The 27,703-nt window shown below is 38.1% G+C and overlaps 1 protein-coding gene across 4 annotated transcripts; it reads left to right on the forward strand.

Moving 5' to 3' along the window:
- The first annotated feature begins 1,725 nt into the window (after positions 1-1,725).
- Positions 1,726-27,699, forward strand: LOC145781813 (long-chain fatty acid transport protein 2-like). 4 transcript variants are annotated; one of them, XM_082593486.1, is made up of 14 exons: positions 1,732-1,934; positions 6,209-6,350; positions 6,556-6,732; positions 7,566-7,665; positions 12,926-13,018; positions 15,139-15,297; positions 16,978-17,102; positions 20,461-20,658; positions 21,229-21,299; positions 23,582-23,708; positions 24,347-24,536; positions 24,658-24,781; positions 25,155-25,344; positions 26,397-27,699. In XM_082593486.1, exons 1-13 carry the CDS (start codon positions 1,756-1,758, stop codon positions 25,339-25,341), a joined length of 1,872 nt encoding a protein of 623 aa, XP_082449612.1. In that variant the 5' UTR covers positions 1,732-1,755; the 3' UTR covers positions 25,342-25,344; positions 26,397-27,699. The 4 variants fall into 4 exon arrangements, with proteins under 4 accessions (XP_082449613.1, XP_082449612.1, XP_082449611.1 ...); XM_082593487.1 differs by having other exon boundaries at positions 1,726-1,809; positions 25,155-27,699; XM_082593485.1 differs by having other exon boundaries at positions 25,155-27,699.
- Positions 27,700-27,703: the final 4 nt, after the last annotated feature.

The raw sequence follows: 27,703 nt of genomic DNA on the forward strand, positions 1-27,703 counted from the left end.
CGGATGCTCTGTAAAGTAGAATAGTTAGACAGAAGGAACTTATCGATAGAAATTCCTAAAAAAGAAACTGTATCACGACCTAGCAAGTTTAGTCCTTTGACTGTCGTGACTACAAAAGGAATAATATCTGACCTTCCCGTGGAAGGACAATTAAGTTACCTGGGCCGTGAAAGAACCCGTGATTGGTAGCCTACTAGATTCTTGGTAGCAGACTGGAACTGCGACACTTGTGCTTGCAGTTGAGATGCGCCTACCCGAGTCCAGACGTCGCTGGAAACGAAATTTTTATTTGTAGCAGTGTCCATTTCTAGGTGTGTGGTTACCGTATTGATGGAGATCGGTAGGCTACTTCCAACTTTGAATTTCGAGGTTTTCTGCAAGAACTAGAGAGCATGTTAATTTCCTCGATACAATTTACTTTGGAAGGTTTGAACTGTCTAGTTTTCTTTCGGCAAACACTTTGTAAGGGTCCCGTAATATTGCAGAAATGGCAGGTGGCTTTCTTAAACCTACAATCATTGGTGTTTTGGTTGGAGTTACCACATCTGTAGCATTCTATATTTTTAGAAGTAAAGAGTTAAGATAGTAGGCTACCTGTAGCCTAAGCTGCCTAGTTTTTGGAGGTTTGCTGATGGTCCTTACTTTCGCAACCGGTGCTGGTGGAGTGCCGTAAACAGTTTCTTTGGCCACCTTGGCTGCCTTTTCGGTTTCTGATGCTACCTCCACGGCACGTTTGAAAGTAAGTTCATCAGCTTTGATTTTGAATAACTCTTTAAGTACCGGCAGGCTACCGCCTCGTTACCTATTGCACAAATAAAGCGAGTACGTAAAGCTTCGTCTAATGGATTAGAAATGGACGAGAAGTCACAGGAGGCAGCTGCTTGGCGTATGCGGACGACTAGTTCTTGAGCCGTTTCACCGGGCTTGTGCATCTCGCTCTAGAAACGGAATCGCTCTCTCACGATGAAGCGTTTTGGGTCGAATTGTTGAGCCATGTAACCTGAAATTTCCGTCATGGTGAGATCGTGAACTTCCTTGAGGTTTGTTTCCATCGTAGGACATTACAGATTTTACTGAAAGAAAGTGAGAATTTACATGTTAGAGTTGCTACCAGAAGCCTACAATCGAACTGGAATTAAACATTTTTTATATGTCGCGGTACTTAGTTTGTATGGGTATGGCAACGCTGTTTTTATTTGGTTGCTTTGCAGAATTGCAGTTTGCAAATTGCAAATCATCAAATGTGAACACTGAACAACGGAACGCTTTAGGAGTTTGCTTCTGCATGCTGTTTGTGTTATTAGTTGGATTGAACATTAAGTCTGGAAAGTAGAGAAAAAATCTTTTTTTCTGTTATGAGAATGATACGGTACAAGCATAGTCAATACGATAAAAACTAGCAACCAAAAACTAAGCTCTTATAATAATCATGCAGTAGCCAAAAACTAAGCTCTTATAATAATCATGCAGTAGCCAAAAACTAGGCAATTGATCATCGAGTTTGTGTTGTACATTATTGTAGAGATTAACCCAGGACTTGTGAGTACTATATTCTTTAACCTTTCAGACTGTGTTAAATATTAATTGATATCGTATAACAAAGGCAAAATGACAGCTATTTTGAAATAAAAAGTTATGAGTTGGTTTCTTTTTTTTTTGTGCCCTGATTGCATTGAGTCGTCCATGTTTTTATTTAATGTAAAAAACCTTGTGTTTATTGCAGAAAGTTAATCTGTGCATGGAAATTGCTTTGACATGATGCAGTCTTTATTGGTTTATGCTTCTGCTGCTTTTGCTAGTTTTATTTTTGTACGTCAATTAATAAAATTATATTTTCCATGGCTTCTTGAAGATATTACGTTTATCAAAAGGTTGCTTCGTGTACTTAACAACATGAAACGTTATCAATCAGAAAACTATTCCTTATCTGACAAGTAAGTTGGTTTTTTCTTGACAATAATTAGGCCGATGACAATTGAAACTGTTGAAATGAAACAATTTACAAATCTTGTAGATTTTTAGCGTGCCTACTATAATCTAAGACACAATTTTTTTTCATCCCTTGGTGTGATGGGTAGCTTGTAATCTACATGACTTGTTGAGTTGACATACAACGCATTTTTTTTCTTGCGTGGAAAGAAGGTAGGCTAAAGAATAAATTTATTATGCAAAAAGTTTTGTGTTAGAAATGCCTATCAATATCATATATTTATTGTGTGCTGAAAACATAGTTGCTCCATGCAAAAGTTGTGTGTATATTGTTTTTATTGCACTCAGGGCTGCGATTTTTTCTTTCTTGTCAAACGACTAAAAATTCTGCGTTTGTTTGTCGAATAGTGGTATGACGTCACAAGAGTCAGATTATAAGCGTTTGGCCGCGAATTACTGCGTGATGGCGAATTTTTCCTTTGGCAATCTCTTTAGTCTCGCTTAGTACGTTAACGATTATGCACGTACCCGCATGCAAACACAGTTAGGAGCGAAACATGCAAGTTACCAAGAAACACAGCGAAGATAAAGCAAAAAATGAACTGCAGATAAAAGAAAACGGAACAATACCACGATAATGCAACTTGCCTATTACCTTGCCTTGTCCACTTCCAGTGACTACCTACTATTCTTCTAGAAGCGAACTCTTATATATAGCGACCTTTCTTATCTGTGTTTCTGATTCTGAACATCTGGTCGGAAACTAGGCTATTTTCTTGATGTAAAAAACTTGCCTAATAAGTAGGCTTTATTGTGTTCTTTTATTGTGTGCTTCTGCGATCATTTTCTCCAGTATCAATCACCTGCTTTAAGTTATATAACGGAAAGGAAATCTTAAATTTGTTTTCGTCATCATGCACTGGCTACATAAATCCATCATTGGTGAATCTTTCAAAGGATGGCATCTCGCCTGGTGCGAGACAAATTTCCTGCAGATGTCCAGATTTCCCAGCCAGCAAACTTGTTTATACATGTTATGCATTGTGATTCAACGGCTGCAGACGTTGAATCAATGTAAAAATGACGGGTTTTGCTAGCTGGGTTGTGTGCTTTTGTGAATGTGCAAAATTACCCATTACGTAATCACAGAAACTCTTTTAGTGGAAGGAAGTCGAGTTGCAACCGTGTTTATCTGTCTACTATTCTTTATTCACATTGCAAAACATTTCTGCAATCTTGGAACCACAAGTGCATAAGTCAGACATAAATACAAACTTGCAAACACGTTGACAACTAAAAGTAGCCTACTTCAGTTATTTTATCTATAAAAGAAACCCGTTGTGTCGAATAGCACTAAACGTGTGGATGAAGTGGAAGGCCATGATGATGAGTTCTGCCATGGCATCGAAACAGTGACAGACTTCTGTTATCTGGGTGATCGGATAAATGGAAGTGGTGGATGTGAAGCAGCGGTGACAACAAGGGCAAGATTGGGCTGGGCAAAGTTCAGGGAATGTGGGGAAATGTTGTATGGCAGAAAATTCTCACTAAGGATGAAAGGGAAAGTATATCGGAGCTGTGTGCGGCCTGCAATGCTATATGGTAGCGAGACATGGATATTGAGAGAGAGTGAACTGGCAATCCTGAGAAGAACGGAAAGGTCAATGGTGAGAGCAATGTGTGGGGTGAAAACGAGAAGGGAAAAAAGGACTGAAGAATTGTTGGATATACTAGAGATGAGAGAGACCATAGACCAACTGGCAAGGGCAAATGGAGTAAGATGGTATGGACATGTGATAAGGAGGGAGGAAGGAAGTTTTCTTAGAAAGGCACTAGATCTAAAGGTGGATGGGAAGAGGAAACGCGGTCGTCCAAGAAGAACGTGGAAACAACAAGTGAAGGATGAATTTAAAAAAGTCGGACTGAAGGAGGAAGATGCAAGGGACAGGGTGAAATGGAGAAAAGGGATTAAAACAATTGCTGCGCGGAAAAAATCGGCCACCCCCACTAGTGGGGAACAAACCGACGATGGATTATGATGATGATGATGTGTGTGGCGAAATGTTTGATGGCAGGCGTTAGAACTTCGATCACAGCATTTTCCCGCAGTGTTTAAAATGTTCTGGAAGAGAACTCCTTTCCATAAAAATAGCGACTTTTTTTATCTGTATTTCTGAACATCTGGTCGGAAACTAGGCTGTTTTCTACATGTGAAAAACTTTCATAGCAAGTATCCAACAGTCATTTTACCAGAGCAATATTGTTAATTGGCACAAACGGCAAAATACAAACTGGCATAGACGTTGACAACTCAACGTAGCCTAGGTTATTTCATCTATAAAAGAAACCCGTTGTGTCGAATAGCACGAAACGTGTGTTGCAAAATGTTTGATGCCAGGCATTGGAACTTCGATCAAAGCATTCTCCCGCAGTGTTCAAAATGGCGGCGCTGACGCCTTGGAAGTTTCTCGTGTGAAGCGTTGCTTTTAGACCTTGCTTTGAAGTACCTGGCACAAGAAAGTTTACGTAAGTCAGCATTTGTATGATTGCATCACATGATACCACCCCCCCCCGATTGTTCCTCGACCTGACGACGTTTGGTCCTCTCTCAGTTTTTTTCGTTTTTATTTTCCTTTTTTTTCGTTTTTTTTTTTTCCGTACAGCACGGCGTTTGTCGAATAGTGATGGTGCGTGTCGAGTGACCTCGTCACCAAAAAAGGCAAAAATCGCAGCCCTGATTGCACTCATGCATAGTCATGCACACAGTCTTAATGACTTTATAACGTTTTATATAGAAGTCTAGGTGCTCTGTCACAATTGGCCCTGTTGGTCAACTGGATGATGACGCCATTATACATCACACATGTCGGAATGGACTATTATAAAGGAGGAAGTACGGGGTGGAAATGCACTGAAAAACGCCTAAAGGAAATTGTCTCCCATTTATTCATTTGTTGTTCAATTTCAACGAATTTTCTAGGCTATTGTTGGAAAGCACAAGCATAGATCTAATCAACTAAATTAATACCAAGTCCCAAAATAGTACTACCTCCATCTGGTGGCCACCTAAACTTGACTAAATTCAAACCATTATCAAAAGTTTAATTTAGTTTAAATGATAAAAACATTAAACGACAGCCAATTCAATGAACATATTATTGTGTACTGTGTTACTAACCCTAAACCATAACTCTAACTCAGTGTATTTCCACCCTGTATTATACTTCCTCCTTTATAATAGTCCATTCTAACGTGTGTGTCGTATAATGGCGTCATCATCCAGTTGACCAACAGGGCAAATTGTGAAAGACCACCGAAGTCTATTGCTTGAAAACCTGTGTGGCTTATGTTTGCAATTTTAAAATTGTTTGTGTATTTTGTATTTTGGTAGTTTGCAAAGGTCAAGCACTGCATACTGATACGTTTCAAACTAAAATTCACTTTGTAACACAACGGGGAGAACTCTCGCATAATCAAGCATTTCTGATAAAGGCTTATGAGTGTAATTTGACACCAAATGGCACTTAAATAACCAGGCATCACAGTGCGCTGCACCTAAATATCCTGATGCCGCAGTGCGCACACCTATTTGACAGGCACCTAACTGTCTGCTCCTAAATGCTCCTGGATTTTTGTTTTGGCTAACAAAACATAAGCATTTATAGAAACATACTAAACATTCATTTAGTTTGTAAACAAGAAAATAAATATAGTTTCGGGAGAGAGTTAGCATTTTTATACCAAAGGCAGGCAAGACACAATAATAACACAGGGTTGAGCATTACAACAATACAACAGTATATTACATATTTACAATAGTTCAACATTCAAACGTTTTCGACTTAACTTAAGTCCTCATCAGGAATCTGTAAATATTCATAAACTACAATAAATTTCACTTCTTGACAGTGACTACCGTTACAACTAACTAACTAAACAACTAACTAAAAGTATCGAGAAACACGCAACGATTGCAATTTTAATCGTTACGTGTTTCTCGATGCTTTTAGTTAGTTGTTTAGTTAGTTAGTTACGGTAGTCACTGTCAAGAAGTGAAATTTATTGTAGTTTATAAATATTTACAGATTCCTGATGAGGACTTAAGTTAAGTCGAAAACGTTTGAATGTTGAACTAAGAAAATAAATAATTCAAGAAATGTCTCAATAAGCTTTAAAGTGAGAAAATGTTGGAGCTGGTTTATAGAAATATATTTGCAAAACAAGCAATTGTTAACATCATTCTTTGCTGCTAGTGCTTTATTTTCATTATATTTTCTAGTGTTGCTGAGAATGGTCGTAAGCTTGGTCATCGCACGTTCATTGTTTACGAGGATGAAGAATGGTCTTTTGATGAGGTGGATAAATGGAGTAACAGATGTGCAAGAGCATTGCGAAAGCTTGGCATGAAATATGGAGATAAGGTAGTGGACTGGTGCAAAACAACTTGCTATGTTTCTTTTACATCAGATATTTTAATTGTTTTCTGGGATTATACTGACATTGAGATTGACATATTTGTGTGTGTCATAGGTAATTAGGTATATAATGTATAAGGTCATTCCTGAAGCCATATTGTGACAGCATTACATTTATCTTGTTTATAACCCTTCAAACTATCAACCACAGGTGGGGCTTATGATGATGAACGAACCTGGTTTTGTCACAACTTGGATGGGAGCAATAAGAATTGGATTGACCACCTCATTCCTCAACTACAACCTACGCTCCAAGTCACTCATGCATTGCATAACTACATCAGACATCAAGGTGTTGGTTGTGGGCAAGGATGAGGCTTTGATAAAGGTGCAAATGTTTTTGAAATCTATCATTTAACAATCGGAGTTTAAGCTAACTTTATGACAATACATAAGTAAACATGTATAAATCGTATATATGATACCTTCTGACTATCTCCCAAAAGGGAAAACAGGCTGCAAAGGTTACTTTGGTGATATTGATTCAATTTACTTGAATTGGCTTTGCTTAGCATTGCGTTTGGCATCGAGCACTCGTTTGTGGTATTAATAGTGCAGTTATGCCATTTATGGTATAATTTAATCCGGAATGGCCCGTATCGGTGAGTTCGATTCGGTGAGAGCCCTATTTGGTGATTTTTTTTTTAATTATTGGATACCGTAGCCTAATTATCATTGCCGTTATAGGGTTAGGGGATTAAGGGTTAAGTAGGGGTTACGGGTTAGGGTTAGGGTCTTATCTCAACGTTTAGCGACGTTAAAACGATGTAAAAGCGGCAATGATAATTAGGCTATGGTACCCGATAATTTTAAAAAAAAAATTAAAAAAAAAATCACCGAATAGGGCTCTCACCGAATCGGACTCACCGAATAGTAGCAGACCCAATTTAATCAGTATGTAACAAGGTATATAATATATATGATACGGTACCTATTCTCCAAGGTTGATTTGTCTACATTTTACATTTTCTACCACACTGTGGTTTGTTTTGAGCCCTGACAACCAAACATCCGCTTGTTTGAGGTGGCTTGCTTAATTTAAAGTTTCCTAAGAGGATAATAGTACGAGTATGCTCTTTCCATTTCTTACACTTGAGTTAGAGTGATGTGTGTATGTTTTGTGAGTTGTGAATGTTTGTTCAATGTTTTATTTTGTTTAAGGCTGTGGAACAAGTTGAAGATGAAATAACAAGCAAGGGAATTGAGATTCTTGTGAATGGACCTGCCACGCCAAAGTTTAAATCCTTTTCAGATCTTGTTGGTAGGTTTACAGTTTGCTGCTATTGCTTGAATCACGTGATCAAGCTCTGTGGTTATGGTGGATTTGCTTGTCATCAAACTTGCTACAGCTCCCTATTTCGTACATCCCTGACCCTACTGTACATTAGACGCCACAAAATCATCACTCTAATTGTCGACATCTCGAGACGATGTTCTTCCAAAATACTTTTCAATGCCTTGCGGTGATTGTGATGGAGATTTGTTACGTCCTTGTCGTTCGATGTCATTCTGATTAATATGCTTTATATAGTAGGTTTTAGATAGGCCGCAACATTTGGCTTTGTTCACTAATGTTCAGTCAACGACTTCTGGTTTTGTTTCTCGTCGGTCGAGTGTTATTGACGGCGATAGACACGTGTTTCGCCCATGAGGCTGGCTCATCAGTAGCTCGCTGTTCTGTAGTGTGTAGTCCAGTAGTGTTGACGCCAGGAAGATCGCTTTTGCTCAACAGACATTGGTTTGGTCGAACTTTGAACAAATCTTCGATCAAAAACTTAAAGCTACATTCGGTTTGACACTAACTTAGTTCTGTGCTTTTGCATGATAACAAAAATGCACGTGCATTGGTCGTGTGACTTTCCATGGAAATATTCAAAAAGGTCACGCGTACCTTTTGCTAAATTTGCTGATTCTTTAATGGCATCTTTTTTGTTGCTATTATGACGTGATAAAACAATTCAAAAGTAATAATGTACCATGACAACTGCATCCTGACATGAAGCCTTTTCAAACAGATTTGTGCGATCAAAATCCACTACTCTCGTGTGGTGGAACTTGTTGTGTGGTTTGCATCTCATTAACTACACATTCTTGTGCCACTAAACTGACTAAAGTATCGGTAAAAATAGTGACACTGGCTTAAAAGGTGATAGTGTGCATTTATAGTTTGCGTGTGTCCTTGCCCTTGGCGTTAGGAGGGATGGATTAATGTGGTTATGTAGTTTTTGTATAAACTAGATTGTTGTGATCAACCGTGGTAGCACATTGTTATTGAAGGTAACAAACCTCAAGTTAAACTTGAACTTTGCCCCCCAGGCTAAAATCATTCACCACTGGTGTAGAAATTGTTTGATTGCAATAACATATCAAACAACACCCAGTCACCCATAAACCAAATGGAGCCTATGTCAGCATAAAAAAGTTCTTTCTGTCAACACAAAACCTGTGCATTCACAAATACAGCCGAGTAGCTGAGTGTCAAGCTCTGTGATGGCCGCTAAGAAGAACTACCCCTTGCTGCTTTGCACTCTTGAACACTATTTTGTTTAAACCACAGCAATTGACTTATTAGTGATAAGAGTTATATCGTTGTCAATTCATCTTGTATTTTTCTGCCAAACATTTCTGAACATTTGTTGCATTGTGCTTTGATTCGACAAGTATCGTTTCGCTTATCGCCACTGAAAGGTACTTCCTGTCAAAAGTCTTCTGCTTCTTAATGGCACAGGACAAGACTGTTGTGTTTTGAAATCATGCAGTAGACATGAGTGGAGTAAAAAAGTAATTGCAATGATGAGTTTCATTACATTAACTTTTATGGGAGGCACCAGTGAATTTCTAAAATATACTGAGAAATTTATTGTGAAACAAAATGAAAAATAGAGAAATAAAACATAGTAACTTTAGCGGGTTTAGCATACTTTATTTCACACAAAGTATAACATAATTAAATAAAATAAACTCAAACGTTTTCGACACGTACGTGTGTCCTCATCAGGAATTAAATCTGCAATACATAAAATGAAAAATCGTAAGATAAATTTGACTATGCACTGTAACTGTAACATGTCCAACGTAACAATCCATCTCTCAACCGGAAGTTATTCGCCTGTGGCTCATCGTTCCTTTTGTGTGTGTTCTAATTGTTTTGTCCAATGCCTGTAGTCTACACCTCACGTGATCTGTTTCCCACCGCATAATTTACTCGCAATCATTCTCGTATCATTTGTTCAGTTTGTGCTTTCAGTCCAGAGTGTCGTTACAGTGCACAGTCAAATTTATCTTACGGTTTTTCATTTTATGTATTGCAGATTTAATTCCTGATGAGGACACACGTACGTGTCGAAAACGTTTGAGTTTATTTAATTTAATTATGTTATATTTTGTGTGAAATAAAGTATGCTAAACCCGCTAAAGTTACTATGTTTTATTTCTCTATGGTTCAACAAAGCAAACTCTCTACCAAAGCTTTAAAATGAAAAATGTTGTTTTCAAGCTTTTTAACAAGCACCAAGTCACCCAACTAATTGCAAGATAAAGGTCGCTTTTGGGTCACACAAAAGTTACAGGCCACTACTTTAAATAATCTGCTTCAAAATAACATGATTATTTTTGTCATGAAATTAACTCTGGATTGGCTTTAAGACATTTCAAAATGTCACGCATTTGTTGAAATCGACTTGAATCGCTGGAAATTTTTCAATCAGTGTCTGGACTTTAGACCCTGCACTTAGGAGCTGCTGTCAAGCATGACCAGCAAGAATCACGCTTTGCTAATTTAAGCCGGAGAAACACTACAGTGCTCAATGCTCATGCCACTTTTAATTAAAATGTGAAAACCTTTGGACTTATCAGGCCACGATACAATCATAGGCGCCTAACCCGTGGGGGCGTGGGGGCCCGGCCCCCACGCATATTTTTGCGTGGGGGCAACTTTTATGCTGTATTGATACATAAAACAATAGATAAACTAGCGATCGGCAGCAGGAAAACATTTTTTAAATGCAAACCGCAACAGCTTCGCGATAAATAATCACCAGAACGAGCAGCGATGCTACAATCCCACACCAGACAACAAAATCTGTCATTTTACATTGATTTAACGTCTGCAGACGCACCCAAAAACAACACAATTTGCTATGTAGACACGGAGCGTGCGTTTAGCTTTATGCACTTGCAAACAGACTGGATGTCGCTTTCGAAAGTCGAAACCTCTGCAGTGAATCGCTCGCTGTGAAAATGAACTTGAAGTCTCCGCCCGAGGTAACCACTAACATTAACCAACGCAACAAGGACTGGTACAAACCACATTGCGCACACACGGCCGTTGCCATAGAAACCCGATCAAAGGCGGGAGTATGTGCATCTTTTGTTTCATTTACAACACGAAAACCGGCGTTTTACAGCGAATTGAAAGCAGGTTAGTCATAAGTTGCGACATTGTAGTGAAAAGGGAGAAATGTCAAGTGGAAAACTTAATCAAACGTCTCTCCGTAACTATTTTCAAGGGCTGTTTACGGATGTCAGCAACTCCTAAATTTATTCAAGGTGACGTGCTGTTGAATCGATGTAAACATGAATGATTTTACTTTTAACAGGTATATTTTCAAGCGTATGATCAAGTTAGTATTTGCATTCCATTTTCAAAACATTGTCATTCCATTAGTACAGTAGGCTATGTTTGATACCTTTTATTTGTGAAAACTGAGGGAAAAGAATTACACGTGTGCTCTCTACCAGTGCATAAGTCGAACTGATTAAACTTAACATAAACACGTTGCAGTCAGCGCAAGAATGTAGCTTCTGGAGAATCGGACATTCCTCGCGCTGATTGCAACAAGCAGTGCTTCCAGCATATTATTGCAAATACTACAACAGGCTATACCTTTTAGTAAACCTTTTCCTCTCGTGTTTCATGCTAATAAATCTAGTTCGTTGCTGAACTTTATGTTGTGCTTAGCTTAAAAGAGTTGCAGTCCATCAACCCCTAACAGACGCATGGCATGTGTTTGCTTAAACGAAGTGATCGAGTTTTGTTTATAATAATTAACGATAGGGCGAACATAGCGATTACTCCGAGTGTGGCAATAAAAGCAATCCTAGTGTGACGGCATAATTACGTCATCGATCTGCGTGACATTTTGCTGAATTTACGTTGCTGCTGATGAAACACGCTTTCGCCCCCACGGTCAAAAAAATAGTTAGGCGCCTATGGATACAATGATTGGTGTTTAAGCACACCGCAACATGAGCAATTGAGAATTATGTAGCTAACTTAACCACGCTTCAAAACTATTTCATATGACGTAAACTAATTAATTATTTCAGCGATCGACGTATGCTTAATTTACATCGCATGCACGTTTTAAACTTCTGTGGTTTTGCCGCCGTTTCCTTTTGTTGGTTTGTTCCCGTAAACTATTAGTAACTTTATCATTGCTATTGTTTTCCGACAAAGAAAAATAAATTGAATTGAATAATCAAAATTTGTTTCAGTTTCCCAGAAACTGAAACATTTCTAACCAACATACAAACTGTTTGGGGTCTAGTATTCGTTCAATTGATTGTTGGAATCCACGATAATGTATCCACAACCACAAAATAATCAAAACTTAAACTTTAAACTGGTAGTTTTGCACACTTACACAGGCTTTGAATCACGCGGGCTCGCTCACTGAGATAGACTGAGTAAGTTTCTCCTTCTTGAAATGGTGTTGCCTAATGCCTATGCATTACTCTATCCACTGATTGCCGCTGAATAGATGGCTGTTCTGAAAATGAGCTGCTAAGCGCACATCCGGAAAGTTGAACTGTTTGATCTTGCTGCTATTTTTTTTTTCAAATCCGAGTGTTGATCAGATGACAAATATTTTCTGTAATTATTGCTGCAGGGTGTCACATTGTGCAGTTGTCTATTTGCCGGTTCACTCATCAAGTAGCCTACTATGTTGTATTATGCACAGTGCACACTCCAAGATATTGCTTTTGAGAGATGAACTATTGAACTAATGTAATAGATTGAGTTTCGCTTTTATCAGCATGGTTGTTGCTTACTCCGCAAATGCAGATATGTTACTAGCCTACTAGTAGTACTACTACAGCGAACTAGCAGCATCAGCCTAAAACAGCTCGTTAGTAGCAATGGTAAGACTTACACACAATAGTGTGTAGATCTAAATTAATCTGACCTTCTTATACACCGTGAATAAAGTTACATTTCTGTGTTTTAAGGGAGGACAGGGCAATCGCCCCCTCCCTTGGATCTGCCACTGTTTTGAGTATTACTTGTTTTAGATGTTTTTACTGTAAAACCAATCAGTTTTTTATGCTTTGTCAACATAGCTTTTTAAAGTATCATAATTTTTAACTTAGGGTATAACTTTTAGGCCTAAGTCATGTTTTCCAAATTACAATTCAACATTTGTTTTGAAATTCCAAACGTTCAATATGAATAGATTACATTAAAATTAGTTCTTTGCAAGACAAACTCAGAAAAATTAATTACAACTTCTTGACTACAGACGAACAGTCTTCCGAGCAGTGCCCGGGCAGTTGGAAGGCTGAGTGCAAATACGAGGACATACTTTGCTACATATTTACATCTGGAACAACAGGTACATCTGCACTCAAATGGTGGTAGGATGGCAAGTGATATATTTTTGCTCCCCTTCAAAGCGCTGCAGTTTTATTGGCATAGCAAAGATACAGAACAGATAAAGTTTGCCGACCATGTCGCTTCGGGCTAGACATGCTACAATAAGCGCTTGATGCCTGGTTTGAAATGTCGAATCAACAGCTAATGCTGATGCATTTCTTGAACTTATAACGTTAATATTTGATATAAGGAAACTACCGTTTACTGTCATGTAAGCGGAGAAAACTTCTCAACATTGAGAAAACTCCAAGTCTGACTAATTCAGTGGTTCCCAATCTTTTTTTTATCCGGTGCACCCCTTTAGTCGATATTTAAATCCAAATCCCCCCCCCCCCCCCCTATAAATTTTGTTTGTTAAAAACTCGTTTACATTAATATTGTAATCTAAGTCTTGGAAGATAAACTAAACTTTCACAAGTAACAACCTTTTTAGCCTGTAATATTCCTTTTCAAACTAAAATAATTTGATTAATGAAGAACATTGCTGAAAAGTATTTTATTCAACGAAGTCAATGCATCAGTATGTGTGAAGCTTGTGATTTTTTTGTTTCGACAACTCATAAATGTTGTGGAAAAGTATTGGAAAGAGCACAACGAATATCATTCTTCACGTCTAATCTGTTTCTCTGTTTTGTTTTCATTTGCAAAAGTTAAAAACCCTGATTCGCATAGATAAGTGGAAGCAAATGGAAGGATAGCCTACTTCTCTGCCATTTTGGAATAGGAATTACACATTAATGGCCAAAATCCAGTGATTGATTTTTCTCTTGAATAAGTCTCTTGCGCAAGAATCCGTTTTGAGTTCTAAAAATTCATCCTGCAATTTATGGGAAAGTTTTTCCATCAACAATGTGAATGGATTTTGTATTAAATCAAGATCATCGTCGTAAATTTCAGGAAAATATCAAATGAATTCCAGTTATAATGCTGTGAGATGTTGCAAAATCAATTCTTTTTCCAACTATGGAAGAACTTGTTCTTTGCCGGTCAACAACCAGCACCGATGATAATTCTTTAAACATAGTAACATGTTCAATTGTTCATTCTAACTTTTCTCTTTAAATTATCAAGCTTGCTGGTGAAAGCTTCCAAAGCATCTTTAAGTAATGCTGAGCGGTAGGCCAGTGGCATCTGCTCCTGGAAGGGCCACCCAAGCCAGGATGGTCGAAAGGTAGAGGCCAAACATAACGTAGTCCCCCCGTGACCAGGACAGCAGAGCTTTCTATTAGCCTACCTTAAGACGATCTCCTAATGACAGTGACACAAATCAATTACTCTCTTCCAACCTACCTTGAGCCAGAAGGAAGCAGTAGCCTACAGTTTGTAAATCCACATGCTATCAGTATATCAATGACTCATGGATACAGATAACCCATGTTGATGCGTAATTTGCTTTGAACGGAGATGGTGATTGAATATATACCAGAAATTGATGATTTTCCCTTGCATTTTTAGATTTAGTTTATTCAATGGATTAAACATATCAACCAAATAAACAAGGAATCTAATCCATCTGTCCATTCAGCAATGAAACAAATTCTAATTTCATTTAAAGGTCAAAAAATAATTTAAGCTTGTCTTTGAGCTCAAACACTCACTTGGTTACGTTTCCTTTTGAAAGCCATCGAGTATTTGTATGAAAAAGAAGTAGGCCTATACGTGATGGCCTGCATCCATGTCAGTACACAGTTGCTTAAATAATCGGAGTTAATCTAATGATAATTTCCTCTCGCTCTAGTCTAGGCCAACTTACTAGGGTTAAAAAGGTTTATAATCCTAAAACCAAAGTCCCCCTGAAAATTGCAAAATTCCCCCCCTAGCGGGGAATTCCCCCCCGGTTGGGAACCACTGGACTAATTAGATTGCTGGAAAATGAAGACTTCCGTTTCTTCGACTTGTTGTTTTTTAGCCATTGCAAACAAACTGTATTTATTCAGAAATGTCTGCATATATACAGGCACTCTAATTAATGCATAATTAATACTTCATTTAATTAATACTTCATTTAATGCATAATTAATACTTCATTAAGTGCGCGATATATGAAAACACATCATGACTAACATGTTTTGCTTACAGGCCTCCCAAAAGCGGTCAAGATGGACACCTACAAGTGTTGGAGTGGTGCTGAGTTGATGGCCATGTGCGAACCAACGATCGATGATGTCTTCTACACAGCCATGCCTCTCTACCACAGCGCAGCCTCACTGATGGCTGTTGGCGGTGCAATCAAGTCCGGTGGGTGCTTTTTGCCAGGCGTTGCTTAACTTTTGTGGGATTGCTGTTTAGATGTGCTTTGAGTAAATAAAATTGCTCCCAATTATGAACATTGTATAGGGAGACCCAGTAAAAGTTAACAAATTTGTTGTTTTCGAATGCAAGTGCAGTGTTATGACTAGCAACAGCTCAACATATTGCCGTCCAAGAAGTTGCTTTTAGCAAAGATAAAGCTTTGCAACATGTTCTCGCGCGATTTTTAATACAATTGAAATAAGGTTGAAAGAACGGTGTTAATCGGGTTCAAGCCGGGATAAATATTTGATTAGTCGCACGCAGTTGAGGTGTTACTGAGATGCATTATTATGTCAGGGACAATGCTACCGCAAAAGAGACGCACAGAATACAGCGAGCAGTTGCGATTCGCTAACCATAACGGTGTAGCTTCCACGCTAGCCATTTGGACAATCCAATCAACATCAACTATATGTTTCTCGGCAGCCGTTTTGTAGCAAGAATTGGCATCGACAAGAATTGAAATGGCTAGTGTGGAAGCTACACCGTTGTGATTAGCAAATCGCAACTGCTCGCTGTACTAGTGAGTGCTCAACCTTGTGCTGATAGCCGGAAAGAACGCTCCTTTCTTCACAATGAGGTTGTCATCTTAAGCGCAACAAGACCATTTATTGATAAGTTTAGTGAGGATTCGTAGTCACATTGCTTTCATTTTGACTTTTGAGCCTACTTATTCTACCATGACATTGTTTAAGCTTGGTGAGTTTATTACAACGAAAGGTAGAAATTAAATCCCAAACTGATAGAACCAGCTTACTAAAAACAACCAAGTTACACGTTTTTTTTAAACGTTTAGCAACGTAAAAACGATGCAAAATTATACATTTTTGCTACCTGGGTAATCTTGGCCTGGCAAAAGCTTTTCAACCAAACGACAAGCGCCATTAGGTTGCACATTACTTGTCGAATAGTTTTTGTACGACTACACAAATCACTTGGTTTACATTTTACATCTTATTATTAAGTATGATAGGCTGATAGCCTATTTGGAGAGTTTGCGCAAACACTTTATTAATTTTTCAGAAACCCCAATTATGATGTAATGTTTCTTCCCTTATACCCCAGTCCTCAATCACGGTGGCCTTTCATTACTAAAACCTACTATTATGACACAACAATGTGGTTGAGATTGGGTTCTTGAGTCTTTAATAAATAATGCCAATTGAAAGCTTTTTTTAATAGTTTTATGCAAATAAGGTAAAACTTAGCATTTGATATAATTCCTTGCAAATACCAAAATTGCTTCTTTTTGTAACACCAAAGTATCGGCCAAAATATCGGTATCGGTACATCTCTAGTTGTAATCCGCACAAAATAACGAAAGGGAGATTAGTGGCGGCTGGTTTGATTCGGAATGTTGGGTTGGCATTGCTGTGTTGGTGGCCTGCTGAATCCCAGACAGCAAATCAATCGTTTTTGACATTGGTTCAATGTCTGCTGACTGAGATGGACTGTTTTGCTGATCTAATAATACCGTATTGACTATGTTGTTAAAATTGTTCCATACAAAGACCAGGTGACAGGCAGGGTAGACAGCAGTTTATGATGAAAAATCGTAGCTTTAAACCAATATATCATGATACTACCCATGGTTTTGTTTATTGGACAGTTGTTCTTTTGTTTTAGGTTGTTCTATCGTCATTCGAAAGAAGTTTTCCGCAAGTCATTTTTGGTCGGACTGTCGGAAATACAAAGTTACAATTGCACAATATGTCGGTGAAACGTTACGATACGTTTGCAATCAACCTGCTGTGAGTATATAGCCATATCGGCGACACGAGTTTGTTTGTCACTTTAAAGCGTAGTGATGTATAAAGGTCGGTATGGTTTATAGTTTTTCTTCGGACAAAATGTGTGTAGCTTTTAAGGGTGCAATTTTGGTGCAGAGATTCCTTTGTTGAGCCATACAGAGACAAACCCAGCAACAACACGACTTTAAAAAAATTACTAAAAGTTTTCAACTGATTTGTATTGCACTGAGATAAAATATGCTGGAGATATGATCTAACAAACAAATCACGCACGATGGTTAATTGAATACGTTTAAGTGGCTCATGTTTTGATATAACGAATATGTTTTTAAACGTATCTAGTTAACCGTCGCGCGTGTTGTGTTTTGATGCTTTATGTCACCTAACTAATTCTCGCATTTTCTATAATTCAAATCAGTTTTTTAATACTTGTCGAGGGCTCGATATAGAGATGTAAATGCAAAAAAAAACGAACCGTTTTTTTTAAAAAAAACGTGTTTTTTTTCAAAAAAAACTTGAGCCAAAAAAACACTCGTTTTTTGTTTTTTTTTGTTTTTTTTCATATTTTTCTGAAAAAGTTGCAATTTTTTTGCAATTTACAGCTTAGTTTCATTATAGTGCTCTTGAAAAACATTAAATTATTAAAAATAGTTTTATTGGTGTGCTGAAATTCCTAAGTGTTTGTGTTTGGCAGCATATGTTCTTGCATAGTCCTATGAGGACCTATGTTGTTTCGCTTTCTTCTTCATTCTCTGGCATGTTTGTGGCAGTAGACCTGACAAACATTGAATTAATGAAATTTGATACATGACATAATGTAGATGAGTTAATTTCTTTTTCCTTTTATGGAAGTTAGCCTATGATGTTAGTATACTGTGGTACTGGTTATTCTTGTACACACTCAATGGGTTGACGAAATTTTGACAAAACAAGGTGGCAGTATTCAGTACACACATTTACCTTGTTTGTGGACGTGGTAATTTACTAATGCAAGCTATTGCCAATAGCTTGTTTAAACATGTTTTGCTTTATAAATGTTAAAACAGAAGTATTCTTTTCGTGTGTTGTAAGATCTTGGATTGGACACTTCGTCATTGATGCTTCTTGCAGATTATTTGGGACATATAATGCAAGAGACCTTATCACTGATATTTTTAGCTGTCAAAAGTTAGTGCATTTGTCAGAAAAGGTTTAGGTTAATGTTCCTTTCAAATGCCCACCACCCATGTTGACTATTCAGAGAACTGACGATGCACTGAATAAGTGTGAAATATATTTTCTGTAACATCTACTGACAACTGATCCCTGTTACCTTAGCAATTGAGGTTTTAGCTTTCTAGATATGGAACAGGGATCGTTTCAGAATAAGACTAGGTCAGAAAGCGAGGCAGACTCCGACGAAGCTCAGCATCAGCCAAGAGCAGTTAGCTACATGTTGACTATTGCTAGTAACTACCATTCTACCAACCTTGAATGAAGAAATTTTTCCTTTAAAGTGGAGTTTTTCAGCACTGCTCAGTGCTCAGTGTTCACATAGTGAATAAATGCTTTATAATGCTTTTCCTGACAAGAATAAAGTTTTACCCATATTCCCACAATGCAGGATAAAGATACAAAACAAACATCAAAGATGAAAACTTATTTTATTTGAGAACTAGGCCTACTGTTTTTTGAGATAAAAAGAAATTGACCTCTTGTCGTTACGCACCAATAAAACCATGATGCAAACTTTAATTTTTTTTATTGGGCAGAGGAAAGATTGACGAAAAGTTAGGCAAAAACAAAAAAAGTGCTAAAGTCTCAAAGTTCTGCAAACTAGTTCAAATTGGATGGATTAAGTGCAACCAATAACCATACTTCTTTTAAACATGTCTATGACAGCACAATGGTGTGATTAAGGGAAAACAAACATGACTATGACGTCACAAAGGATTATTGAATTTCTTCAGGGAAAATAAAAAAACATCAAAACGTTTCCATCTTTCGCTACATTTAAATGTGATTTGGGCTAAAAGTTGGGAATTTAGCACTACACTGCTTTTGCCAAACTTGTCATCAATCTTTCTTCTACCCAATTATTTTTTTTTTTAATTTACGCACCATGGTTTTATTGGTGCGTAACGACAAGAGGTTAATTTCTTTTTAGCTCAAAAAGTAGTAGCCAAAACTTGTTTTAATATTCATAAACAGATAGCCCACCCCATAAAACATGGGGGTAGAGCTAAAACTTATGTAAATATGTTGAGCGGTTCTTGAGATATGGCCGTTTTTCTATTGCTCCTTATTTATAAAGCCACTAAGTGGCTAAGGTTATTTCACTTATAACTCGAGAACCGCTTGTGTGATTTTCATCACGTTTGCACCAAATGCACATCAACTGGAACAATCTCTTGACGTTGTACTGGTAATGATGTGGTGTGCTGGTGAAAAGTGCCTTTGTGAAGTAGAGAAACAGGACCCTGACCACCTGGTCCTAACGTAACATGCCCATTAACCAAAATCCCAGGTGGCTTCGAAACTGTACACGAGTGTGGTACTGCATTTAACAACTGGCTGAACCAAATTACAGACAATACTTGAGATGTGCCAACCATAGGACACTGTGTTACTATTTGAGACGATGAGAAACCTTTATGGCTCGTGTGTTGAGACTTGAGAGACATATTGTCTCATTTGAAAGATGTTATACGAGTTATGAGACTATTTTTTTGTTGAAAGAGACGCTATTGCAATGAGTTTACCCTAATTGCTGCATATTGTGACATTTAATAAAAAAATAGGTAAAAAAAACAAAAAAAACGAATAAAAAACAAAAAAAACGATAAAAAACAAAAAAAACGAGCTCGTTTTTTTAAAAACAAAAAAAAAACGTTTTTTTACATCTCTAGCTCGATATAATATTGCCGAAAACATTTTGCATTTTTTTTATAATACACGGCCTGTTATTACTGGGTTCTGTGAATTGTTTTTAAGAATCTTATTTGAAAATTTGTTGATTTCGATTTGAGAACGTTCTAGCCATAACAATGCTATATTGTGAGACTAATCCGACTTGATCTGGCTTGATGATGAACAAGCATTTATTTGTTAAAACATAACGTACCGTAAAGGAACAAGTAGATGAAATGAAGTATCATAATATAACGGAAATTTGCTATGAAACTTTAACAACTCAGTGTAGCTTCACTAAATGGCAAACTGCTAAGTTGCCATTGAAATGTTGAATTGAAACAACCCCCCTTCAGACAGATAATATGTACAATTGTACAGCAATTGCACTAGAATGACTAGACAATGACACCTCTGCAATGTATCACGGCCGACGGGGTTTGTCTCATGGTTGTCGTCAACCCCTCAGACCCCCAACGATCGCGACCACAAAGTGCGCGCTGTGGTCGGCAACGGTTTGCGTCCTGACGTGTGGCGAACTTTCATCGACCGGTACGGACCAGATATCCACGTGTTCGAGTTCTACGCCGCCACTGAGGGCAACGTCGGCTTCGTGAATTATTTCAACAAGTTTGGTTGCGTTGGAACGTGCAGCCCGTTGATGCAGGTAAGTGCCGGGTTGTTTGTCTTTGTGCCAAGAAACTCATCTGTTCAGACTTTACTTTCTAACTACCTTACTTATACGCGGCGGGGGAAACTTCCATCGCGACCAAGCTTTAACAAGCACAGATTATATTCAGCAATGAAACTGCTTATATTGAGAACATTAATCAACTTCTAATTAACCTGAAATGACGTAGCGGATATGACGCTCACTTGATGTGGTCCGGCTTTCACTCCTCACTTATGCTAATTATTGAACCCAGCACTGGTGCAATAGATTGGTTGGGCGTAGTTATTGAAGGGAAGGTGACCGAGGGAGTGGAGCAGATACTGATCTGACGCATGTTGCACACATGACGTTGATCTGAAACATTTCTGCAGTCGTCCTCGCGGAGTGCAAAGATTGCAAGAAAATACTCGCAACACACCAGTGTATGCTGTTGGGCAATGTCGTGAAATCCTGACTTACATTGTCCCCACTTTCGGCAGCATATAATTCTTTCCAATAGATTCCAACAGTCCCGCTGCAATATCACACGTCATCATCTACTGATTGAACCTTTGTTCTGTTCAGATCCTTGGCTCTGCCGCAGTAGCCAAGTACGACCACGACAAGGATGAAATAATTCGAGACAGCAATGGAAGGTAGGTAGTCGTTTGCTATTGAAGCGCCCTTGCTCGTCTTACACCCTTGTGTATATTAATTGACTCAGGACAGTTTTTTCACGTTTTTTGAAGATACTGTCATTCAATCTTATCCCGATTTCGATTATGGTAGTCATGTTGTTTAATACTGTTAGTTCATAGGCTTTAGTAAGAGCAGTTTAATGAGATTACACATTATTGCGTCATTTCAGACGTTTTCAGATGGTCCGGGGTGGTTCAACAGACCCTTGCTCCTTGCCATACATAAAAAATTGTGACCAATTTGTTCAAATTAAACAAGATAAGAGTCGTTTCTAGCACTAGTTGCAATGTTCATCTGATGAAATTGAAAGTAAAAGCAACAATAAACAGGATGGTTTATTGCTTCACTGACGTTTCGTGCACCATGACAATGCGCATCTTCAAAGCGAATAACATACAAAATAAAATTTTACAAAGTTATATACTGCAGTGCGATTGAAGGCAAGAAAACATAAAACACGCGACATTTTAAAGATCGGTCAATGATGTGTGAGCGGTTACTTTCCACGTTACATTACGTAAAAATTTCCAACAATAAACATAAATTCGAAGCAGTGAAGACCAACAGAAATTCGAGACAAAATTAAATTACAATAACGTTTCCAACTATGTTAAGTAGGCATGAAGCCTGCATGTCAAGACAATAACGATTTATAAGCTTTGGGTAACAGATTTCCATCGTTCCGGTTGAGTACGTTGTAGTGTTATGATGTAATGTTAATGTAGCAACTTTCTGCCGTGGTGCGTTGATAATAATTACTTCCATTTTTCAAATTTTTTGTTTCTGACCAGTTAATTTTGTGATCTTCTTTCAGCATGTGTGAACAAAGGGCTGACTTTTCATCTTCCATATTTTTCACAGCTCTGCGATGTTCTTTGACCCGGAAATTTATGCTGCGTTTAGTTTGGCCAATACAAATTGCTTCACAATCCTTACACGGAATTTCATAAACAGCACCACATTTATTGTGAAAAGGGGTTGGGACTTTTGGTAGTGATAAAGTATTGCCGATGGTACGAAACGGTTTCAAAGCGACTTTAACTAATCATTTTTCAAACAAAAATTTTGAAAAATGAAAGTAATTATTATTACACTCTACTATTATTACACTACACTACACTATTATTACACTATTATTACACTCTACACTTTATTTTGTATGTTATTCGCTCTGAGGATGCGCATTTTCATGGTGCACGAAACGTCAGTGAAGAAATAAACCATCCTGTTTATTGTTGCTTTTACTTTCACTTTCATCAGGTGAACGTTACAACTAGTGCTAGAAACGATTGTCCTGATAAACACCCAAACTTTTCAGTATCAAGATAAGAGTGTCAGACTGGCCTGGAAACTCACCAGATTTAAATCTTGTCGAAAACTTTATGGTCAATCGTAAAAACTCGTCTCCGCAAAAAAGATTGTACAACCAAAACCAAGCTGACAGAAGCCATAATTCAGCTCTGGTACCACAACGAACAAATACAGGAAAAATGCGAAAATTTAATCGACTCTATGCCCAAGCGAGTTTTATAGGTGATGGACAATAAAAGACTAAAGGTGGTCACAGTTCGTGTTGAAATGTGAAAGATAATGAAAAATTATGCGAATAAACGATTGTTGTTGATATTGATATATATAATTATATATATGATATTGTTTTTTTGAATCAATTAATATACACAAGGATGTAAGAATGTATAGCTATGCTGTTACCTTTGTACGAGATTCCTACGTAACGGGATGTCGCGAATCATTCATCTGTAGCGTTTTACTGGTTGCTACTCTGCCATTTGACTCTTCTCTGCACCCAAGGATGAGTCCGAACTTCCGTACATTAACGTTCAATGATATTATTTCAACCGACATTGACCTGACCAGGCATACTGCATGTTAATCATCTACCAAACACCGGTGCGACCTAATTGCTCACGAGGTGATAACTATAAAACTTGCACTGTGTCCTTTGTTTTAGTGACGTTGAAAACATGCAACTGAATAACTTTTTGATGAGCTCTTGTCTGCGAGGTTCATGCTGGAATTGTGACGTCACTCAAATTCATGTTGCCACGTCACTAAACCAACGCACGTGTTACAGTTTTAGTGTAGTACTAGCAGCGATAAGTTAGTGAACTCATTGCTGCAACAACCCCCATTATCTCTACATTTTTGTTCCGTTTCATACATGTGAACTCATCAAACAATTCATTAACAAGTTGTTGTGTTGGTGTTGCCTCTTCAGGGTGATTCGCGCCGCCAATGATGAGCCAGGGTTATTGCTTGGTAAAATGACCAAAGACTTTCGGATTTCGGAATACAAAGGAAAGGCGAGTTTGACGGAGAAGAAGATCTTGCACAACGTCTTTAAGGTTCCCACGAACTACTGCATATTGAAATCTGATTGTTTTCATTTCCCTCTAGTTTGCGTGGCTCCTTAAAAAGAAGATAGCGATGATATGTTATCAGCGATGATATATTTTCAATAAAACCGTTCTGCGCCAATCCGCTGTGTTCCGGTTTGCATGAAGGATAACTTCCGGAAATTAAAAGCGTCAAGCACGCCAACCCCAACAGTAGAAAGCAATTTCATGACAACTGAGCAAACCTCCCAACCGTCTACGCTACTTTTTCTATCACGAACACAACACGTGTTGTCAGTTCGTTTAAAATGCTTTGCTGTTCTGGTTCAGTTTGTTACATGGGTTAGCTTTCAGTTTTGTTTGTAGTTTTACGTTTAAACAAATCAATTTAATTATGCTCCAATAGATTTGCCCAATATTCGTAGTTTCAAAGCTTTTCTTTGCCTCGTGGATTTGTTTCGTTGATCATGTTGTCAAGCAATATCTGTTGGGTGCACCAAGTTGTTTGTCTATCTTTTGTTGGATTTCTTCAACTTGAGTCGAAATCTCATCTGACTTTATCAGAATCTCACTCTTTTCTTGTTAATTTTTTGTGTTTATTATTTTTCGTTCTAACCTGCAAACTCATTGGTTAGTTCTCTCACTAGACGGGCGACAAATACTTCAACACTGGCGACCTTGTCAAGATTACACCCGACTACCACGTCCAGTTCTGTGACCGCATAGGCGACACTTTCAGGTGGAAAGGAGAGAATGTTTCCACCAATGAGGTTGGGGATACTGTCGCTCAAGCTCCCGGAATCAAGCAAGCCAACGCATACGGGATTCAAATCCCGAGTAAGTCGTTGTTTATTTACCCTTCACCTTGCATGCGCAGAATGTGTGGACCAGTGATATGAAATGTTAAATTACGGTTGCTCTCATCTCCATCACTGATAGTTTATGATTAATGGAACAGATTGTGACGGTCGCGCTGGCATGGTGTCTGTGGTGTTGGAGGATGATGTCGAGTTGGACCTCGAGCGCTTGTACAGCCACATTTGCGATGCACTGCCTTCCTACGCGAGACCCATCTTTGTGAGGTAACGACCATCATTTTGATCTACATTCCACATAATCTACAAGTGGACAATGTAGTGTTGAAACCGTGCGATTGGTTCAGTTGGAACAAGCTCATGTTTATTGGGTTTGAAATAATGTTAGAACTATCCTAGTTCGGTGATTGGAGATTTACATTCAGCCGGCGGGAAGATGAGGAAGCCGACTTTTAGCTTTAGGCCTAACCTGGTTGATCGTTGCTAGTTCAAAGCTTTTACAAATATGCGTACTGGCCGTGAATTATCCTTTGAAGTGGCATTCCTACGCAGTTAGCACCCGCGTTGTCATCTTTAAGCATACCTTGTCTCTCAATGATTATATCACCGCAAACGTTTCCTTGTCATGCACATTGCACAGGGTCCTCCATGAGATGGAGGTGACTGGGACAGTGAAGCAACGGAAAGTGAATCTGCAAAAGGAAGGATACAACTTATCCACAGTCGGCACTGATCGCGTGTATTTCCTCGAGCACAAGCTGAAGTCCTATATACAACTGACGGAAGCCTTGCAGAAGGACGTGGACAGTGGAGTGATCAGGGTTTAAGGAGTACTCAGCTTTTTTATTAGATCAATTATTATAACCTATTGGTTCCAGCAATTGTAATTATGGTATGTTTTTTACCCATGTTTGTAGATGAAACCTCATTGCTGAGCAGGCTATATACCTTATTGTAGAATTATTATTGTTGTTACAGTTACGATTGAAAAAACAAAAATCAGTTGTATGTTGTAAATCTCCACAAATTGGGGCTGAGTTGTTTCGGGTAAACTCAAATCGATCTCGTTTGCGTCTTAACCAGGAATTGATCATCCTCCCATGTGGTCTTGATAACTTGTGGACTGGAGGCATGGTCGGTGATCACCGCCCTGGGTCGTTTCCTTCAACCCCACATTTTTATTTCACTGAATTGATCAATACTGTGTTGATGACGTCATAACGCATGTACCAATAACTGCTTGTCATTAAGATCTCGTGCATTGGTGTCATCTGCAATGCTCGATCTTGTTGCGAGGGTTTCTTTGCTGGTCTGACTTCAAATGAAACTCTGTTGTTTTAATCCAATGAAAAGCTTAAGCCTAACGTCATAAACGCAAAGCTAATACGTGTTGTAGGCCTGCAAGAACACCTGAATTTACAAAGTATGATGTCATATTTGAGGAGAGTTGCTGAACAATATCACATGAGATGAACGGAAGCGGTTATCGCCCCGATGTCCAATATGAATATTTGCATATTATTGCAATTATATTGAAGCAAATTGAATGGTATTCAGTGGTCATACACATGTAGCTTCAATGCAATGCAGGCAGATGAAAAACTCACAAAGTGAACAATCCTATCAGACTTAAACGAACAGTAAAATAATCGTTTAATGGTTTTTCGTAAATAGATAAGAATTTTAATAAAGCTTTTTTCTTATTTCGTATACAATGTATGTTAATGAATTTTTGTAGTGTCCATACTGTCCATGCCAACTGTCAGTGGATGAAGATTTAGTGAATTATTGTTAATAATCTTCCTGACAACATTCACGCTTAGCAAGTTGATTCTATTTTATATTTTAAAAAGCTGTAAGTTGCCACTTGGTTTTATTGCAGGCTTGCTTCGTGCTGATGTTGTATTGACTTGCGCCACTGGGTAACTGCACGTCTGTATTGTGCTTATATTTCTATGCACCAACGACCAACGGTCCATTCTGGTTTCACTGCATCTCGCTCTGCCAATCAATCTATTTGCAGGACGTGTATGGTGCAGAATTGTACGTCAGGCTTTCCACATCAGATCCGATCCTTCGTTTTATATAGTTTGTAGACTCTCACAAAGGCTTGCTTGTCATTGCTGATATGATTCATCATAAAATGTTTGTGCTAATGTCTGGCTTCAGATACAATTTCGGTCTAGAGCTGGTTCCGGGCTTTGCTTCCATAGTTTAATTCCCACTTGCAATTCTGTCATCACTGTTCAGACTGGGCTCTAAGGCCGAATTTGTAATCTTACAAACCAGCTTAGAAGGTAAATCGGACGCTTTGTTCCAACTAATCGCTAATCGTGGTTGACAAACCTTGTTTTAGTTCTCAGAAGCCGTTTTCAATTTGACTTTTGAACTTTATTGATTCTGTGCAACCGATAAGTTCACATCTCAATGCTTGTGACTCAGTTCGATATATTTGATATTTGCGTATGCAACATCGTACACTACTGTTTAGATTCTTGGTAGTCGTAGAGATTAAAATTTTTAAATGTTCGTTGTGAGTTACACCTTTGTTCGATCATGCAAACATTCCATGGTGAAAAACTTCTCACATTTTTAACCGACCATTTAACTTCTGTACACCTCATGCTCTAAACTTTGCCATTGTTTAGTTCTTTCAATCCCTCGTTTGTGGTGTAATATGCTTTGATAAGTTATAATAGCCAACGTTATTATGAGAGTTTATTAATAATTTACTTGTTATGCTCTTTAGATGATTTTTTCTTCATTATAAAACAATTTGTAATTGTCGAAGCTTAGTTTTGGTTTGAAATTACAATTTCCGGAATGTTTCTTTGCGTGTTGTATCAAAATAGATCAGCCGTCTAATAACAATACGTCACTCAACGTATGACGGCACTTATTAGTTGAGGTGCTAATGTCTAGAGTTATATGATGACAATGTTTTAATCCTTTATCAACCAATCTGCGCATGTATTGTACCAGGATGTAGTAAGCCAGTAGCATGAACACCGCACAACAAATTGTCTTAACACGCCACATGATCTTTTTAATGGCATTGAACCTGAAATGTTTTCTAACAGTTTATTAAATGTCCTAACCCTAACCTGGTTTTACCTTAAAATTGCTTTGACACTCCAAAGAATGCTGCATCAAACTTACCTACTAATTCGAACAATTAATTGCAGGATG

This window comes from Aplidium turbinatum, chromosome 13, assembly GCF_918807975.1.
Source record: "Aplidium turbinatum chromosome 13, kaAplTurb1.1, whole genome shotgun sequence".
In the NCBI taxonomy this organism is placed as follows: domain Eukaryota; kingdom Metazoa; phylum Chordata; class Ascidiacea; order Aplousobranchia; family Polyclinidae; genus Aplidium; species Aplidium turbinatum.